The 20,497-nt window shown below is 45.4% G+C and overlaps 1 protein-coding gene across 4 annotated transcripts in view; it reads left to right on the forward strand.

The window, feature by feature from the left end:
- Nucleotides 1–238: 238 nt before the first annotated feature.
- The window catches only part of CA5B (carbonic anhydrase 5B), a 53,533-nt gene continuing 33,274 nt past the window's right edge, over nucleotides 239–20,497 (forward strand). The window contains exons 1-3 of one of the 4 annotated variants that reach the window (XM_064278036.1): nucleotides 239–306; nucleotides 11,392–11,522; nucleotides 17,830–18,024. In XM_064278036.1, coding sequence (XP_064134106.1) covers nucleotides 17,883–18,024 — 142 coding nt within the window. In that variant the 5' untranslated portion in view covers nucleotides 239–306; nucleotides 11,392–11,522; nucleotides 17,830–17,882. Of the gene's footprint in view, nucleotides 307–9,242; nucleotides 18,025–20,497 lie in introns of those variants that run through there. The other 3 variants (XM_064278039.1, XM_064278038.1, XM_064278037.1) reach the window with 3 other exon arrangements.

Genomic DNA, 20,497 nt, shown 5'->3' on the forward strand with positions numbered 1-20,497 from the left:
AGCCTAGGGGCGTTGACTACGCTAGTTGTTGGGGGCGGGACCCGAGCGTGAGGGGCGGGGGCGGGGCGGAGGGACGTGTAGGCCGGGCTGTAGAATGGTGGCCAAGGCGGTACGTGATGACGTATGGGGCGTGGCCCGGCAATACGGGGGCGCGACCGAGAAGGGTGGGTGGTGGCTCGGGTGTGAGGGGCGTGGCGAGGCGCGAGGGGTGTGGCGAGGCTCGAGGGGGCGTGGCCATGATGGCTCTGTGCGCGGACAGCGGCCCGGGAGCCAGCGGCTAGGTTCGCGCTACGGAGAAACGCTCAGGTAAGAACGCTAGGCGAAGTACAGCTCCGGCTGCTGCGGGGACGCGGCCGACCCAAGGAGGGGCGGGTACCTCCCACGACTACTTTACCCGCAGTGCCGGCCCCGCACCGGGACAGTTGTTGGTCCGCGGATATGGCCTGGGTCCCCGCGGCGCGCCCTGGAGGATTTGGGGGGCAAGCGAAACCGACCCCGCACCCCAACCCTCTTCCTCCACCGTGGGGCCACCAGACGGCTGCACCCTCTTGAAATTCTTTGCACTTAAAGGGAGAACAGCAGCTGTCCCCGGGACCTAGTGGGGAGGGGGCGTGCCCGCGGTGCTTGGATGTAAAGAACTCAGGAAGGTCCAGACCTGAGGTTGCATTTCTGGAAATGCACCAAGCTGGGGCTGACTTGGCTCTGCACTGTTGATCAGGCCCTGACAATGCCAGGGACACCCTGGACAGAGTCTCAACACCCCGCCTCCCCCAGAGCACGGGAATCAGCACCACAGCTGTATTACTTGGGTAAATCTGAGCCTTCTCCACTTTTCTTTTATGTCCTGCCCCAGAGCTTGAAGAGAAGAATCTACAAAATGCAAACATTGCAGGTGTCTGTAACTGGCATTCAGTGTGAAATGCCACTACCCTGAGCTGGTGGCAACTGTTCATATTAATCTCAGTGCCCTTCCCTCCCATATATTTTTGCTGGGAAAGTTTGAGAAATGCAGGGAGATGACGAAGATGTGTACACCTTAATGCGATGGGAGTTTGTGCACTCTCAGCCACTGAAAACCATATTGCCTTCTGCTTCCCCATCTTCTTTTCCTGTTAATCTGGCCATCTCCCCTCTGCTAATTAAAAGCCATGCTAGACCTCATGGGATTTGGTTCCTTGGTTTGGAGGTTTAGGGTCATGGTTTCATGGGACATCTGTTAATTGACCTAACAATATGTTTAGTGCTTCTGTTCTGCCTCCTAGTTCCTTGTGTAGTGCTTGGGGTCTGGAAAGCTTGCAAGCAGCCATCCAAGGCACAACAGTTGGTCTCTATTCATCTAGAGCAACAAAGGAAGTAGGAGAGTCAGGAACAGGAGGAGGATATGGGATGTGTGGCTAATTGCCTTCATAAACAAATGCCTACTTTGCCAGGACACGAGAACAACCAGATGGTGCCTAGCTCCCATCACTGAATGTTTTGATCAAAGATTCCATAGAATAATTCTGATCAAAAGGAGTAAAATGCAGAACAGAATTTCAGATTCTCATGGACTCTAGACTTTCTGGGGCCATAGAGGCTGGATGAATCCCTGAAACTATTGCCCTGAGATAACCTTTAAAGCTTAAACCAAAAATATTCTCTGAAAAAAAAATTTTTTTTTATCTTAAAACTGAACAAATAGTTTAGCTTAACTAGTAAAAAATGTCTGCCTGGAGCTTTATGCTCTTTTAAGAACTATATGGGATCAAGTTGACAATAGCAACCTGAAAGATTAGATAGGAAACTTAGGGGACAATGTTAATGAGAGAGGAAAAACTCAGAAAAGGAGGGTGTCTTAGTCATCTAGTGCTGCTATAACAGAAATACCACAAGTGAATGGCCTTAACAAAGACAAGTTTATTCTGTCACAGTCCAGTAGGCTAGAAGTCCAAATTCAGGGCGCTGGCTCCAGAGGAAGGCTTTCTCTCTCTGTTGACTCTGGAGGAAGGTCCTTGTGACAATGAATAGGTCTTCCCTTGGTCTGGGAGCATCTCAGCGCAGGAACCTAAAGTCCAAAGGGCACGCTGTGCTCCCAGTGCTGCTTTCTTGGTGGTACAAGGTTCCCCTGTCTCTCTGCGTCCTTCTCTCTTATATATCTCAAAAGAGGTTAGCTTAAGACACTATCTAATCTTGTAGACCTCATCAATATAACTGTCACTTAATCCGTCTTATTCCATCATAGCGATAGGATTTACTGCATACAGGGAAATCACATCAGAAGATGAAATGGTAGACAATCATACAAGGGAATCATGACCTAGCCAAGTTGACATATTTTGGGGGAACACGATTCAATCCATGACATTCCACCCTTTGGCCCCAAAAATTCATGTCTTTGCCACATGTAAAACATACTTACCGCGTCATATTACAGCAAAAGTTTTAAATCAACTCCAAGTCCAAAATCAAAAATTCTTCCTTTATCTGTGAACTCTAGAATATAAGTTATCTGCTTCCAAAGGTACAGTGGCAGAACAGGCACGAGGTAGGTGTTTCCATTACAAATGGGAGAAACTGGAGGGAAAGAAGGGATAACAGGCACCAAGCAAATCAGCGAAACACATTACATTAGCCCCCAAGGCTTTGAAAATAATCCTCTGTTCTCTGAGATGATTTACGCAATGGGCCTGCCCTCCAGACTCTAGGTATTGGCCAAACTTTCCAGTTTCTGAGTGCAGGCCCTTCAGCTCTGGACTTAAGCTCTGCCTTCCAGGCCCATTGGGATGGCAACTCTGCTCCCTAGGCTTTAGGTGCGCCATTCTCCTAGTCCATCTGAGTGGCGACTCCACCCTTAGAAACACCAGAGGCCACGGCACCACCCTTTGAAACCCCAGAGGTCATAACCAGACCTTTTGAGACTGAGGCAGCTCAGCTTCTCGTGTTTCTTGTGTCTTCAGCTTCTGCTTCCTGGTTTCTTGGCCTCTTGGCATTCGGGCCTCATGCCTGCATCTGCCCCGCTGGGGCATGTGTGCCAAAGCTCTGTAGCTCTACCGTTAAGTGCCTGGAGGCACCCCACTTTGCCAGTAGACTTTGGCTGGAAGGCACTCAGCTCTCTTGCTCCGTGGATTGGCAAGCCTAGCTCCACCGATAAGTGCCCGCAGGCACCCCACTCCACCAGGAAGCCATCTGCGCACAGGCACTCAGCTCTCATGCTCCGTGGGTCGGCTCCAGCTCTGTCTGGTGCTGGTTTCCTGCTTCTGCTGCTGCTGGTTCTCTGTTGCTGCCACTTCTCTTCCACTGCAGGTTCTCTGCTGCTGCTCCTCTTTCCATTCACAGTTTCAAAACTGCTTCTACATTTTAGGTATCTGTTAGAGCAGCACCCCACTCTCAGTATCAAATTCTGCCTTAGTCAGCTAGTGCTGCTATAACAGAAATACCACAAGTGGATGGCCTTAACAAAGACAAGATTATTCTCTCACAGTCCAGTAGGCTAGAAGTCCGAATTCAGGGCGCCGGCTCCAGGGGAAGCCTTTCTCTGTCTGTTGACTCTGGAGGAAGATCCTTGTGATGCATCAGTCTTCTCTTGGTCTGGGAACATCTCAGCAAAGGAACCTCAGGTCCAAAGGACAAGTTCTGCTCCCGGTGCTGCTGTCTTGTTAGTATGAGGTTCCCCTGTCTCTCTGCTTGCTTCTCTCTTGTATGTCTCAAAAGAGATTAGCTTAAGACACTGTCTAATCTTGTAGACCTCATCGACATAACTGCCACTAATCCATCTTATTCCATCATAGTGATAGGATTTACAACACATAGGGAAATCACATCAGAAGATAAAATGGTAGGCAATCATACAATAATACAAGAGAATCATGACCTAGCCAAGTTGACAGATATTTGGGGGGACGCAATTCAACCCATGACCGAGGGTAAGAATGGCTGTACAACTTGAAGAATGTAATCAGTGTCACTGAATTTGTGCATGTAGAAACTGTTGAATTGGTCTTGTATGCTTTGCTGTGTATATTCTCAACAACAAAAACAAATACAATTTATTTAAAAAAAAAAAAAAGGCCATGCTGGAAGATGAAAAAAGGCCGTGCTGGAAGATGGAGAGGAGTGCTCAGGTTTCCCTGGGGAGAGAGAGGAGCTGCCTCAGCCCCTGCCCTGAGCTGCTCTCAACATCCCTCACAGTGGTCACTGATCCCAGCCTGCAGCAGAGTGCACAAGGAACCAAAGTGCTTTGACCCACCCATCCACTCTCACTGCCACCTGGGACCTGGCGAAGAGCAGCACTGTTCTCAGATATGTTGGAAACGGAAAATCTGTCTACTTTCTAGGGCTTTCCTCTTTTACTTGGATTTTTTTTTCCTGTGGTGAAGATACACACACACACACACACACACACACACACAAAACATTCGCCAATTCAACAACATGTAATTCAGCGTGCATAATTCAGTGATATTGAATCCATTCTTCGTGTTGTACAACCATTATAACTACCCTTTTCCAAATTATTCCACCACAATTAATATAAACTCAGTGCCTCGAATGCAAAAACTCCCCCTTTCCCTCCTACCCCTGGGAAATGTTAATAATCTCTGCTTTCTATGTATTTGCCTATTTCATGTAAGTGAGATCATATAGTATCCGTCCTCTTGCGACTGACTTCTTCCTCTCAGTATAATGTTTTCAAGGTTCAGCCACGCTGTGGCATGCAGCAGGACTTCATTTCTCTTTATGGCTGAGTATCAGATCTTTTTCAAGCCAGTAGGAGGGCTGGGATTCCCTGAAAGGCCAACAGCAGCCAGGCCCCGTCCTCTGTGCCTGTGCACACCTGCCCTGTCCTCTATCCCTGGAGCCAGACAACAGGTCGCCACGCTCCCAGGTGGGACTTAATAAAGGTTGAGTGACTTGAGAGCGGAAACTGCATCTCCCATCTTTGGCCGTACTGGGACAATGAATTGCAGTACACAGAGCAGTTATTAGGAATTTATTTTCAAGGCTTCAGCAACCCCAGATTGGGCTCATGCTGTCAGGGAAGAAATGGGTGAGAGGAAGGGAAGCTGAGCTTTCTTAGGGAAGACTTGGCAGCATAACCTCTAATTGCAAGAGGCATGTTTCCTTTCAAAATCAGGAGGTGAGGAAACAAAGGGGCAATCTGGTGAGAATCAAGGAATTTTTTTCAATGTAATTATAACCTTTACTCACAGTATTGTTGTTGTAGCCGTCTGTATTGTATAAGTGTAAATGGCTTAATCAGGCAGAATTCAAATGACTAGGGATTTAATAAAAACACAGTATGAGTGATTGTTTTTTTGTTGTTGTACTTTAGATGAATGTTTACAGAACAAACTAGTTTCTCACCAAACAGTACACACATTGTTGTATGACATTTGTTAACACCATGACATGTCAACATTCTCCCTTCTCAACCCTGGGTTTTCTCTACTCTGTCAGGTCAGCAAGTCTCATCTTTCTTTTGGAGTTAGAATTTTGTTCTACATTTTTTTCCAGCTCTGCCCAGCACCCTCTACTGTGATCCCTGTCAGAGCAGTCAGTGGTGGTAGCTGGGCACCATCTCGTTGTACTGGACTCAGTCTGGTGGAGGCCATAGTAGATGTGGTCATTAGTCCTTTGGACTAATCTATCTCTTGTATCTTTAGTTTTCTTCATTCTTCCTTCCTCCCAAGGGGGTGAGACCAGTGAAGTATCCTAGATGGCCGCTCACAGGCTTTTAAGACCCCAGATGCTACTCACCAAAGTAGAATGTGGAATATATTCTTTATAAACTATGTTATGCCAATTGAGCTAGATGTTGCTCAAGACCATGGTCTCCACAGCTCTCAGCCCAGCAATTCGGTCCCTCAGGGAGTTTGGATGTGTCTGTGGAGCTACTATGTCCTTGCCTTGTACAGGTTGTGCTGGCTTCCCCAGTATTGTGTATTGTCTTACCCTTCACCAAAGTTTCCTCTTACCTGTTATCCATTAAGTGTTTTTCCATCCCCACCCCTCTCCTCCCTCTTAACCATCAAAGATTGTTTCTTTTTGTATGTAGACCTTTTCATGAGTTTTTACAGTAGTGGTCTCATACAATATTGTCCTTTTGTGATTGACTTATTTCACTCAGCATAATGCCCTCCAGATGCATCCATGTTATCTGATGCTTCCCCAGATTCATCATTGTTCTTTACCTTTGCACAATACTCCATTGTGTGTATGTACCACAGTTTGTTTATCCATTCATCTGTTGATGGGTATCTAGGTTGTTTCCATCTTTTTGCTATTGTGTACAATACTGCAGTGAACATGGATGTACATATATCTATTCGCCTGACAACTCTTATTTCTCTAAGATATATTCCTAAGAGTAGAATTGCTGGATCAAATGGTATTTCTATTTCTAGCTTTCTAAGGAGGCACCATATTGTTTTCCAAAATGGTTGTATCATTTTGCATTTCCACCAGCAGGGCGTAAGAGTTCCAATTTCCCTGCAGCCTCTCCAACATTTGTTGTTTTCTGTTTTATTCATTCGTGCCAGTAATGCCGAGGTGAGATGGTATCTCATTGTGGTTTTGATTTGCATTTCTCTGATGGCTAGAGATCGTGAGCATTTCCTCACGTGTGTGTTGACCGCTTGAATGTCTTCTTTGGTGAAGTGTCCATTTCCTTGCCCATTTTTAAATTGGATTATTTGTCTTTTTGTGGTCGAGGTGTTGGATATTCCTGTAGATTTGAGAGATTAGACCTTTGTCTGATTTGTCACAGCCAAAATTTTTTTCCCAGCCTGCAGGTTCTCTTTTTACTCTTCTGGTGAAGTCTTTTGATGAGCATAAGTGTTTAATTTTTAGAAGATCCCAGCTATCTAGCTTATCCTCTGGAACTTGTGTGTTGTTGGTTGTGGTTTGTATCCTGTTAATGCCGTGTATTAGGGCCTTTTGCATTGATCTTATTTTTTCTTCTATGAACTTCATAGTTTTTGGCTTTGTGTTGAGGTCTTTGATCCATTTTGAGTTAGTTTTTATATATGGTATGAGGTATGGGTCCTGTTTCATTTTTTTACAGATGGACATCCAATTTTGCCAGCACCGTTTGTTAAAAAGACTGTCTTTTCCCCATTTGATGGACTTTGGGTACTTGAGTGATTTTTTAAAGGCTTTCTTTCAGAAGCTTTTCTCTATCTAGCACATTTCTAAGTTTGAAAAACAATAGATAAGAGACATGTTAGTAAAACCCAAGGACATATACACGTGATCAGTGATGACAAGGGCGTAGATCTCAGAAAGCTCCGCTCACCTGTGGCCCATCCAGCCCCTACTCCCATCGTTATGGACAGACTTAAGTAGAGATAGATTGCCTGGGAAATCCGGAGTTCCTTGTTATGTTTGATGGATAAACATTACTTGTGGTTTCACAAGCTTGGGTTTATGAGATCAGTGGGGAAGTTTAAATAACCATCTTTCAATAAATCATTACTTTTAAGAGCTGTGATTGGCCTTAGGCAGCAAAGCTTGACCGCATGTAGTAATACCTAGTCTCTGGAGCGTCTGCGTTTTTGTGTCTTGGTGTATAATTTCATATTTTTTTAAAACCTGAGCCCGTTGCTGCCTTATAAGTACTGAATGTGTTTGTCAAGATCAAGATTATTTTATATATTTGAATTCCTGTTATTCTGGGTTAGGTGCTTTTGAGAAACAGAAGTGTTTTGTTCTAAGGCTTCATGTAGTGCACTGTTTTACTCATAGAAAATTATTAATAACAGTATAAAACAGTTACGTTTTGATTCCACATTAGCCATTTTTCTCCTGTGCCTGTACTGCAAAATATAACTTATTGAGAAGGTACATTCTAGTGTATTCATTCCAGGACTCACCTTGAGCTATTTTAATAATGCCTTCCATTCACACATGCATCCATATTTTCATGCTGATTTTTGCAGTTTTGACTTTAGCTAGAGTTCCATGAGCATTTTTGATAAGCATGTATCTTTGAAGCATGTGCCTGGGCATAAATAACCTCATGACCTGTTACAGGTATTGTAGCCTAGCGTTAGCTAAGTTTGGTTTCTATGGAATTTTCCTGGGACCCTCCTCTCCCTGAGCCACCATGCTCTCTTCCTTGCTTGCTCGCCTGTGACTGTTCCTTCTCAGTTACTTGGCCTCCTTAGTTGCCCCCTTTTCCTCAGTCTCCCTCCATGCACCTGCTACTCCTCCGTGGAGGAATTTCCATCTTTCTCTAGCTTCCTGACTGCATTTGCAGCTCTGGATGTTTCTTCTCGCTTCCTCTTGGCACCTCAAATCCGAAGTGATTAGAAGGCAGAGCCCCATCTTTCCCTTCCCACCTGCTCCTCCTCCCGGCTCTATTTCTCTGTTCAGGTGCTCATCCTCATTCCACCACCATTGTCACTCCAGCTGTAAAAAGTATGAGGCCTTCTACTTCTTCCTTGGTCCCTCTTCCAGTTGGGTGCCAAACGCTACTTTTTTTTTTTTTTAAACAAAATGGTTATCTCTTGCGTACAACCTATCTCTTCCTTCTCTACTGTCCCTACCCCAGTTCAGTGCTTCATGTTTTCTCACTTGGAGCATTGAAGTTGCATTTCAAGCTCAGCATGTCCAAACCTGAACTACTGATTTCCCACCCAAAACCTGTTTCACCTACTCCCTTCCCCACCTTAGTTCATGGCAACTCCTTGCTTCTAGTTGTTTAGACCGACAACCTTCCAGTAATCCACGAGTCCCTCCTTTCACATTTTGTAGGCTTTATCTTCAAGGGATATCCAAAATCCAACCATTTATCATCACCTCCACTGTGAAATCCTTAGTTCAAGCCCCCTGGATTATCCTAAACGGTCTCCCTACTTCTTTTCTGCCCCAGTGTGCTTTCAATAGGGCAGACTGAATGTTCTCTTTAAAATATAAGTCATATTACGTCAGCCCTCTGATCATAAATCTCTGTGGTCTCCCATTTCCCTGAGAGTAGTGGTTCCCAACCAGGGGCGATCCTCCCCGCAGGGGACATTTGGCCATGTCTGAAGACATTTTTGTGATTGTCATAACTGGAGGGAAAGTGCTACTGACATTCAGTGGGTAGAAGCCAGCGATGCTGCCAAACATCCTACAGTGCATAAGAAAGCCACTTACCACAGAGGATGAGCCGGTCAAAAATGTTAAGGGTACCAAGGTTGATAAAGCCTGACTTAATGTAAGAACACTTACAATGGCCTAGAACCCTACTTGAACTGGCATCCATTCCCTCTCAACCTCATCTCCTTCCACCTACCTCGTGGTTCACTGCACCCCTGCCATATCTGCCTTGTTGATATCCTTTGACCATGCCCGACACTCTCCCACCTCAGCATCTTTGCACTGGCCGTTCCCTCTGCCTGGAATATCCTTCCCCTAGAGAGCCACATGACTCATTTTCTCACCTCTTTGAATCTTTGCTCAAGTTTCACCTTCTCCATGAGGCCTACCCTGAGCACCTTATTTAAAAATGCAACACCCCTTCCCAATGGCACTCTAAATTTGCCTTACCCTATCCTACTTTTAAGGAGGTCTGTCTAATAGGATCACTGTGAATTGGAACCGACTCAGTGGCAGTGGGTTTGGGTTCTACTTTTCACTTAAGGTATTCCAAATTTCTGTATAATTGAAAAATCATGCTGTTGTTTAATATCTGTCTCCACCTATTAGAAGGAGAGCACCAAAAGGGTTGGGACTTGTTTTGTTCCATGATGAGCCTAGAACAGTGTCTGGCATTCAATAGATGTTGACTGACATATTGTTGAATGGAAGCATCAAAGAGTGATGGACTGAATGAGTGGGTGGTTGAATGGGTCACCTTCTTTCTGACTTTCCTGGCTCTACTCCTTGCCCACTCCCATCCATCTTATGTCCTGCTGCCAGAGTAACCACATGGAATAGTATCTGCAAGCCTTCTGGTCCATTGAAAATTCATATTTCCCAAATTAGTCTCAAATCTGCATCCATTACCACCTTCCAGTGCTTCCCCTGGGCATCTGCTTGACCAGTGCACAAACAAATATTAATAGCTGACTTGGAGTGATGGAAAGTTCAGACACACTCTTGGCTTGGTGACAGCCAACAGGTTTTTCTTGTTTAAAGGACACACAAGGAAGTCTACTAGCCTGGGTCCTGTGTAGCGAGATCAGCAACAGTCTTGGGGGCAGACAGATTCCAACTTCTGGGCCTTATACGCACCCACCACAGGGTGAGCTGTGTAGAGGAGACAGCCGAGATAGTGAGAGTGGCATCAGGCCCTGTGGATCCCTCCTGTTCCCCTGGCCCTAGAGAGCAAGTCTGAAGGTGGGCAATGAGACCCCTCATCTGGGCCTGGTATCATTAATGCCAGTCTTGGAGTTGTGCACAGTGTGACTGCAGAGTGCAGGGCAGTCCCCAAGGCATGACCGCAGCCCTGGCAGTCAGCCCAGCCTGCCGGGCCAGCTCCTCCTTGCCTGGTGCTTTCATGATCTCTCTGATGTGGAGCCAGACCACAGGTCAGTCACCCAGTTACTCAGGGCACCATGTTAACAGGTCTCAGAGCCCACATGGCCTCTTCTGCAGTCCCTGTGCCCTGGTCACATGCATCCCACTGTTCTGTTTGTACAGCTCCCATGGTCATCAGCATGCCCTTCGCCTTGTCTTATTGCATCCTTCCCTTTGAAGGCCAGGTCAGCGGGTCCTTTCTGTTGAATGTGGATTTCACTAGGCTTTGTCTTCTGGTGAATTAATAAGTTTGTCTTCTGTGAGATAGAGAATCACTTCACCTCAAGTAATTTGGTCTTTGCTCTTGTTACTTAAGAGATAACTCTAAAACCTTGGAATTTCCCGAGCAGTTGAGGTACCTTTCCTATCTAAACCATACCTGAGGGTTTGTGCTGATGAGTGGGGGCTGGCCTGGCCAGAAAGACCATCATGTGACCTGATATCAGCTGACCTCAGGGGATGGAGGGGGGCCGACCCAATTAGTCATGACTTACCTAGTTTTTTTTACCTAGTACAGTGGCGTCACTAGGGCTGGTGTCACCCAGTGCAGTAACTCATGGTGCTACCCCCCTACAATGGACCTCCTCCCTTACCAGACCATACAGAATCCACAGTAATGTTTTTTGTACTAATGTTATTCGTACATCCTAATTCCTGTAGATCATTCCTTCTTTTCCTTTAATTTCTATTTTATTCTCAAAAAATTATTTATATAGGTTCACAAATACTAATTATCACAGTATTGTAGCTAAAACACCAGAAAATTTGACAAAATCAGCAACTATAAGAAACCTGGCAACAAGAAAACAACAGCACGTGCTTGTAGCGTGTGCAGATGAAACCATGTGATTCGAGGCATCATTGTAATTGAGTAATAGACAGTCGTTTTGGTGTCACCCCCTCTGACAGTGTCAACCGGTGTGGTCCGCACCCCCTGTACCCTCTAGTGACGTCACTACCTAATGAAGCCCACAAAAACTCTGGACACAGAAGTTTAATGGGATTCCTGGTTGATGAAAGACATCAGTGCGCTGGGAAAGGTAATACATCCTTTGGGACATGGAAACTCTGTGCTAGGAACCCTCCCAGACCTCGTCCTATGCTTCTCTTCATTTGTATCCTTTTTTGCCATAATAAAGCTGTAATCCTAAGTATAGCACTTTCCATCAGCCCTGTGAGTCATTCCAGTGAACTATCAAACCCAAAGGAATTGTTAAAGCCAGCAGGTAAGAAAACAGGGGGCTGGGAACTCCTGAGCTTGCAGCTGGTATCCTGAGGGGGTAGAGGGAACCCCTAAAATTGTAGCCAATAGGTGAGAAGTGAGAGAGCCCAGGGAGGGATTCCCAAGCTTGTGGCTGGCATCCCAAAGAGGTAGAAGGAAACTCCAAATTTGTAACCAATGAGTTAGAAGTTAGGGAGCCCAGGGGACTACCAAGCTTGCAGCTGACTTCCTGAAGGGCTAGAGGGAAACCCTAAATTTGTAGCCAGCAGGTCAGAAGTGAGGGTGCTGTGTGGACCCCCAAACTTGTGGCTGACATCTGCCTTTTTGGCAGTCTGAAGGACGGTGCCCTTTTAACTTGTGAGGTCTGACTTAGCTCTGAGTGGCTAGGGTCAGAGAAGGGTTTACGTGGGCAGCTGGTGTCAGAACTGAACAGAGAAGTAAAAAGTGGGGATTTGATTTATATTGAGTATTATCCTTGAATCTTCCCAGCTAGGTTGTAAGCAAGAAAGGAGTCTTTTTCCGCTTCTTTGCCCATCTCTCCCTGATACGTAGCACATGGGCCTTGGGATTGTTTATTGACTATACCCAAAGTTCCCCCCATTCCAACCCGAATTGTTCTCTCCGGCCTTGGCACTTGGTGCCTGGCTTCAATGTCCTCTTCATCCCTGAGGTTTTTCCACTGTCCTTCCACTTTGCCCCTCCTACTGAAACTGTCTTTCTCAAGATACATGGTTCCAGTGTGCCACTTCCTCCCAAAACCTTAGCCTCTGCCCTCTGTGTCCTCAGTGCTCTAAGTGAAGGCTCGTAGTACATCCAGCCTTGACTAAGAAGTAAGTGTTTAAATAGTTTCTCCAGGTAGATTGTACACTCATGGGAGTGGGGAGACAGCATGTCCTTCGCTACTTTACACCTAGCTCAGAGCTTTGCCCAAGATAACCACTCGTTGCTTCACTTCAGAACTGGAAGTCCATGGCAAGGAAGCACAGAATGAAGGCAAGTGTTCTCCATATCTCTTAGCAGTTTTAGAAATTTCATTTTAGTATCAAATGAACCTCATCAGAGGGAATCCTGTTTAGTTGCATTGCTTGATGGTATTGGCTTAAAAAGAAAAAAAAATTAAGCACCATCCAATATAGTACAAAGTTCCTTAGTGGTTAACAGGGCCGGGAAGGTGAGGGAAAAGGGGAGTTACTGCTTAAAGGACACTGAGTTTCTGTTAAGGGATGAAAAATTTTAGGAACAGACAATGGTGATGGTCGCACAACGTGATGGACATAATTAGTGTCACTGAATCATACACATAAAAAAATGGAACTGTTTTGTCATACATATTTTTACCACAGTTTCAAAAAATAAATAAAAGATGACTGTTCAACAATGACTACAAAAAAATGAAGACATTGAAAGAAGGGAGGAAAAAAAAGAATCCTCCAAACGTCTTTCTATTTTTTTAGTTTTTGCATTTAAATCGAAAAATTTAGGAAGCTGATTTAGTCTAACCGTAACTTGCATTTATGCAACACTTGGGAGTTTTCTCAGCCCTTACCCCATTTGAAGTCACAGGAAAAGTCAACTTAGTTTTCAGTCTTACTGAACAACTGTTTTTTCGGCCCCTCTGGTCTGGACTTCTGCGTAAGTTTAGGGGTGTACATTAAGTCTTGATCTAAAATGTTTCTATTCATATGATCCTTTTACTCTGCTTAACTAGAGTGATAAATTAGGCAGTTTCATGCTAATCATAGTCTTACAGGTTAGAAACAAGCACAAGCCTCACCTGAGGTCACATCCAAGCTTTTTATGTGGAGATATCAGGAGAATAGTAAAGGGTTTTGACTAAGGTATTACGCTAGGTTCTAAGTGGTGGTTCAGTGGTTAAGTGCTCAGCTGCTAATCAAAAGGTCAGCATTTCAAACCCAGCAGCCCCTCCACGGGATTTGTAGAGATTAGAGCCCTAGGAAACCCTATGGGGCAATTTGCTCAGTCACACGGGGTCACTATGAATGACTATGGGTCAGAATCGTTTCAATAAAAAAAAAAAATTCAATGGCACCTAACAAAAACAGCAGCTTTTGAGAAGCTTGTTGAGTTACTGGGCTTTTCTGCTCTTTTTCTTTAATTTTGAAAAATTGATAATTTTCAGATTCTGTCAATAAACTATCATCAGAGGTTATTTCATAAAGATAATTTTTATGGGAAAGAAACTGAATTAAGAAGATATTTTCCTATAAAAACAGAATCATGGATAAAATCGATAGGATGTCTGGGCATTCTTTCAAAATAATCCAGGGCAGGGGGGATGGGAGGATATAAATAATCACACTTGGCCATGAATTCATAATTCTTAAAATGGGGTATTGGACACATGGACACATTGCCCCATTGCCGTCGAGTTGATTCCAACACATAGTGACCCTCTAGGGCAGTGTAGAACTGCCCCATAGGGTTGCCAAGGAGAAACTGGTGGATTTCTACTGCCGACCTTTTGATTAGCACCTGAGCTCTTAACCACTGTGCCACCAGGGCTCCATTGGGTACATAGGTGGTTATTATATTGTTCTCACGATATTTGTATAAGTTTGGAGTTTTCCGTAAAAAAAAGTTAAGGAAAAAAAAAAAGAATCAGATTTTAAATTGAGGTGGCTATTACTCTGAGCCTGTTCAGTTGTTTTACTTAATGAAGCTCTTTGAAAAGGTGCTCTTACCTGGCTCCAGACACTGTCAAGATAATACCTTGAAAGTTTACTAGCAGTCTGTCTTGGCAATCCTGAGTCAAACTTTTGCTTGTCTTGAACACTGCGATTTCTTCTCTGCTCAGACATTTCAGCGTACACACTCCCGCCAATAATGTATGTACATAAACACACATAAAAAATTAAACAGGTGTGATTTTAGCTCTGAGAATTTAAAACCTGGGAATACAGACATACTTTGTGTCCCTGGCCTAAAGACCCCAGGTGGGCAACCAGGCAAGGAGGTAGGGAGCCCCAAGATTCGAACTTCCTGCCAGGCCCCTGGAATGGGGACATGCGTCCCCGAGTCAGGCCCTGTATGAGCAAAGCCAAGCCTGCAAGGGAGCCCGGGACGGAGCCAGAAGGCTGGCTCCTGGCCTGCTGTGCTTCATTTTCCAGTGACTGTCCAGGCAGACGGCTTGCTGACAGGCAGTTTATGAGTGATGCCTTGGAGTGCAGTAATGCGAACTGGTGGTGCTTCTGCTTTCGTTGGACACGCCCTAGCCGGGCAGGACTGAGTCTCTGACCACATGGGTGCAGCTTCTCCCTCTAGCTCCCATGTAGCCGGCTCCCGGGCAGCAGCACAGGGGAGAGGAGCTAACGCCCAGCTAACTGATGGCCGGGAAGTACCTGAAGGGAGAGAGGGTGGAACCAGAATGCTTGCCTCCTTGTGCAGCCTCCCTCAGGATTGTCATGTGGCTTTATGTATTCTATGCCCTTCTTCCAAAGATAAGAACTAATAAAGGTCAGATAGGTAAGTGAAAAATGTCTTTAGCGCCCCCTCAGTGTCTCCTTTTGTGCCTTCCTCCCCCCAACTAAAACCAAACCAAACCCGTTGCCATCGATTTCAACTCATAGCAACCCTATAGGACAGGAAAAACTGCCCCATAGGGTTTCCAAGTGTTGCAGGGCAAGGCTTCCCAGCTTGGGACTAAGCACTACCTAGGTTCTTGCCTTCTACCAACCAAGAATGACCAGGAGAGGCTCAGAGGTTCCACAGGAACAAAGGTTTATTAGTGACAGAAAGAAAGTAAAAGGCTTGTGAGGGAGAGACGGAGAGAGGCTTCTACCTACGCTAGCCTCCAGTCTCTCTCCGAACGGAGGTTTTTCTGGAGTTTATAAGGGGTTTTAGGTGGGAAGGATGTTATGTTTTATTCACTGCTTTTGGGGGGGGAAGGCAGGTCTTGCTGAGAAGTAGAGGGGTTAAAGAAATGAGGTGCGTGCGCATCTGGGGTCCAAGGTGGAGTCAGTTTGGACAGTGTTACGTCACTACTGCGCAGTCTCTGTGGCCACTTGGCACCCATTTTCACTGCACATGTCCCGGGGATCCTCTAATTCTGTTCATCTTTGGAAAACAGCTTGTAGGATATGGAGAACTGCATGGGTCAGGGTCCAGGATGTGGGCCTTTTTGTGACACCACCCCCTATGGTGGAGTCCTGAAAAACAACTTGCAAGAGAAATATGCAAAGCTTTGTGCCACCTGGGCTGCATGTGTGGGTTATCTTGTAACACCACCCCCAGGATAGAGTCCCAGATCAACGGGCCAGTTATTCCCACCTTGAGGTTGTCCAGCCTCTGTCCCTGTCTCACAAGGAGGGGCCGGTGGATTTGAACTGTCAACCTTTTGGTTAACAGCTGAGCTCTTAACCACTGCTTAAGCAGGGCTCCAAACTGTCCAGAGCGCTCCTTGTGGCAGGAGAAGGCCAAGTCTGAGGTCGCACTACCACTCTGGTGTGAATGGGTTTGGGGTGTGCTTCCTTCCCATAAGATGTGTGAGCTTCAGCAGGCTCCTCAGAGGAGAAATTAAGCACCTGGAAGATAGGGATCATGCCTTGTTCATCTTTTTTTTTAATTCATACAACATAAGATTCACCATTTTAAAGGGTATGGTTCGGTGGCATTTAGCACATTCACAGCGTTGTACAGCCACCTCCTCTATCTAGTTCCAGAACATTTCCATGAGCCCCAAGGGAAACCCCATACCTGTCAGCAGTCAGTCCCAGTTCCCCCATTCCCCTTTCCCACAACCGTAAACAAACACTAGTCTACTTTCTCTCCATGGATTTGCAATCACGCAGTATGTGTTTTTTTGTGTCTGACTTCTTTCACTCAGCATCATGTTCTCAAAGTCCATCCACATTGTAGCAGGTATCAGAACTTATTCCTTCCTATGGGCTTGTCCAGCTTTGCATCGCAGCGCCTAACACAGTGGCTGGACCAAAGTGAACAACAGCAACTCGGATGGAGGGTGGGTAGGATTAACCAGGCACAGGTGAAAGGAGAGGGGCCCTGGGGACGGAAGAACATCTGCACAAGCCCTGAGCCTGGTGGAGCTTTGGGACTTGGAAGAACTAAAGTCCACGTGGCTGGTGAGAGGAGGCAGCGGGGACATGGACAGGAGGCTGGAAGCTCGGGAGGGCTGGGTCACGGTGTGGGTTACGTGGTCCTGCAGCCAGGCATGCTCCTGGTTGCTCAGAGGGTGTCCCCAACCAGCTGTCTGAATGCATCCCAAGCAATCACCCTAAACTGTTTGACATCTAGAGTTGCAGTGATGTGTAATCAAGAAAAAAAATTTTTCTTTTTTTCATTTCGTAACTTATTTGTTGAAATGGTACAAGGACAGGAGTTTGCAGGGAAAATGGATGGAGCAATATGGATAGGGGGAGGCTATGGGTCTCAGCTAACATGACCATGATTTCACAACGCAGCAGTGGGTGTGGGGAAGCAGTGTGTGCTGCGACCCTCTGTGAACTGTGGGAGGTGCAGGTGTCTAGGCGAAGTCGGAGTGTGTACTCAGAGTGAACCTACCTGTAGATTAAGTCAGGATTACCTTCTCCACTTTCCCAGGTTTCAGGGACATGGCGTGACACCTAAAGCTGGCCAAGAGTCACAGATAATGTTTAAACTCAGATTCCAGACCCACCCATAACTATTTTGGCAGGATGTATCTGGCTTTTTCAGTGCAACCTAGAAGCAGGCCTATTATTTTGACTCAGAGTGCCTGGAGGGAGCTTAATCTTTGTTTTCTTCCTACAGGCGAGATAACTAAGTAGAGTTTCCGCAAGTCTACTTTTTAAAAAAATGTTAAGAAACCGTCCTCTAAACAGTCTTCGTTCTTGTTCATAAAGAGAAGCCTTTCCCTGGCCCTCTAATGTTTGTCAGCCCCGAGGGAAAGGCAGAGAGCTTGAGTCAGTCCTCCTGGGCCCTGCCTTCCTCTGGGTCACCATTGAGTTTGAGGAGCAAGAGTGAATAGCAGATTAACTCTCCTTTGGGGCACTCTCCCTCCCCAGGGCGTGTTCTAATAGTCTGAATGTTGTCCTCCTACTTAGGGGTGGCCACATGATCTTAAATCTTGGTGGTTTTCAGCTTTTTCTTCTCTGCCCTTCTGTCACTAGGGTGTTAGGTTCTTGCAAGTTATTTGGACACTGATCAAGATTGCAAGCTAAAGATGGTGCTGATAGCTAGCCTTCGGCTCCTTTGTCAAGCATTTCCCCGCACAATGCCGTGGACAAGGATCCGGGTCCCCAGGCCCGCTTCAAGGCGGCCCTGCAGCCTCTACACCTGCACTTACAAAACCCAGAACCGAGCCTGTGAGTATGCGCTCCCTTCTAGAAAGAAAAAGGCTTGCTGTTTAACGAAGATCACGTGTCTGATGGATTCGTAGGGTGGATGTCATTGGTATGCCTGTGCCTGATTTTAAAAAATAGGGCTTAAGAATTGTGTGACTAACCGATTGTTTATTTCGCTCTTAAAATCAGTGTGGAAAGTTCCATTCTTGAGCAATTGTAAAATGTTAAATTGATGACATGCAGAGACAGGACACGGGAGACCTTGATTTTGAAATGCTGGGAGCCTGTTCTTTATTATGTCTAAGAGGTGGCAATTTTCTTTTATTAAGGTTGAACCACAGACTGCGAATTTTTCACGTGAAACCCAAGTGTCTGGATATTACCCATTAATATTTGCGAGTAGTTCAGTAGCTTCAAGCTTGGGAATATTCGGTCCCGTAGTTAAAAATTGCAGAGTTATTTGTAGCTACCAGCTTGCAAGTGTGTGCTCCACTACAAACACAGACAAGCAAGCAAGGCGGCAAACGGTCTTACCTGGTATGTTATGGAAATACACGTTACAGCCCTCATCCGGGGATGCAGGGTTTTTCCACTGCTGCACTATTGGTATTAGGGCTGGGTCATTCTTTTTTACCGAGGCTGTCACGTGCACTGTAGGGTGTTGAGCAGGATCCCTGGCTTCTGTTCACTAGATGCCGGCAGCACTCCACCACACCCCAAGCTATAAAAAAAAAAAAAACCAAAAATATCTCCCCAAACCAAACCAAACCAAACCCATTGCTGTCCAGATTCTGACTTATAACGACCGTTTAGGACAGAGTAGAACTGCCCCATAGGGTTTCCAAGGAGCGGCTGGTGGATTCGAACTGCAGACCTTTTTTGGTTAGCGGCTGAGCCAAACATTGCCAGATTAGCTGTGGGAGGACACAGTCGCTCTGGTTAAGAACCACTGAGATGATGGGGGCAGGGCTAGATAATGTGTATTGGTGGGGAGAGGAGTTTAATTAAATGGCTAAGTATATCTTTTAAAGAGGAATTTTTTCATATTTTCCCCTTTTTAAAAAAAATGATATAGCGTTTTCAAATGTTGGCTATCTTCAAGAGTCTAGGTTTCTCAACTTTTTCTCTTTGTGTTTATTCTTTTAATTCCATAAGCATGTAAGAAATGGAATTTGTTAATATTGCTAATCTGGCTAAATTTAAGGGCTTGAAACTGCTCTCTCTCTCTATTTTTATTCTAAGTTTATTTTATTTCCTCCAGCATTGACTGTGTCCTCTTTAAAAACTGGCCCAGGTCATAACAAATTTCTAGTTGCTGGGTGTGGTTTCCTATGGGCATGCCCACATCCTGACCCTTTCTGGCTCGGTCTGACACTGGCACATTGTGGTCCAAGGCTGAAAATGGAAAAAATTACTCATAGTTATCTAATCACTAACGTTTTTTGTTTTGTTTTGTTTTTACAGAAAGTTAAAAGCTAGAGATCTAAAATAAAACAAACACCCTTGTGTCTTTAGGATCGTTTTGTTCTTTTTAGTATTGACAAAAAACAAAAAGTAATGGCTGGGGGAAGTGGGCCTTCTACTTGATTAATTTTCCACATCACATGACCTGTTGTTTTGTAAGGCACTTAGAAAAGTAGGTGACAGTCACCATTTGAATTTGCTTTTGGCATATGCACCGTCTCTACATGTTTTCACCTGGAAGAATATTCTCATCTTCATTGCTATGGCCCTCTGATCTCAAACAGTCCACGCCCCTCATCTGTTTAATTGTACAGACAGTACTCATTGTTTCTGGATGCTCACTACTCCAAGACAAGGCCCAATGTACACCTGTGACCACAGTTCTTCCCAAAGATGTTGATGATTAGAAAAGATACCACGTTGGCAGCTACTTCCGGCCCCGATCGTTCATATCATCAGCAACATCTTTATCATCACCATAGGCTCCATGCCTCCCTAAGATTTGTCAGTTGGACTATTTTTCAGATGTTGTTGTTAGGTGCTGTCGAGTCAGTTCCGACTCACAGCGACCCTATGTACCACAGAACAAAACATTGCCTGGTCCTACGCCATCCTCACGATTGTTGCTATGCTTGAGCCCATGGTTGCAGCCACTGTGTCAGTCCACCTCATTAAGGGTCTCTCTCTTTTCCGCTGACCCTCTGTTTTACCAAGCATGGTATCCTTCTCCAGGGACTGATTCCTCCTGACAACATGTCCAAAGTATATAAGACACAGTCTTGCCATCCTTGCTTCTAGGGAACATTCTGGCTGGACTTCTTCCAAGACATTTTTCAGATGAGGTAAAGCAGAATAAGGATTAAAGGACGATTGGAGGTCATAGCAAATTCAGCAAGCACCATTTCACTACAGCCTTGGAAACCCTATAGGGCAGTTCTATTCTGTCCTGTAGGGTTGCTACGAGTCGGAATTGACTGGACAGCAACACGTTTGGTTTTCTGGCTGATAATCGGATGCGGCTGCTCTGATG

The sequence above is a fragment of the Loxodonta africana genome, chromosome X (assembly GCF_030014295.1).
Source record: "Loxodonta africana isolate mLoxAfr1 chromosome X, mLoxAfr1.hap2, whole genome shotgun sequence".
NCBI lineage: Eukaryota > Metazoa > Chordata > Mammalia > Proboscidea > Elephantidae > Loxodonta > Loxodonta africana.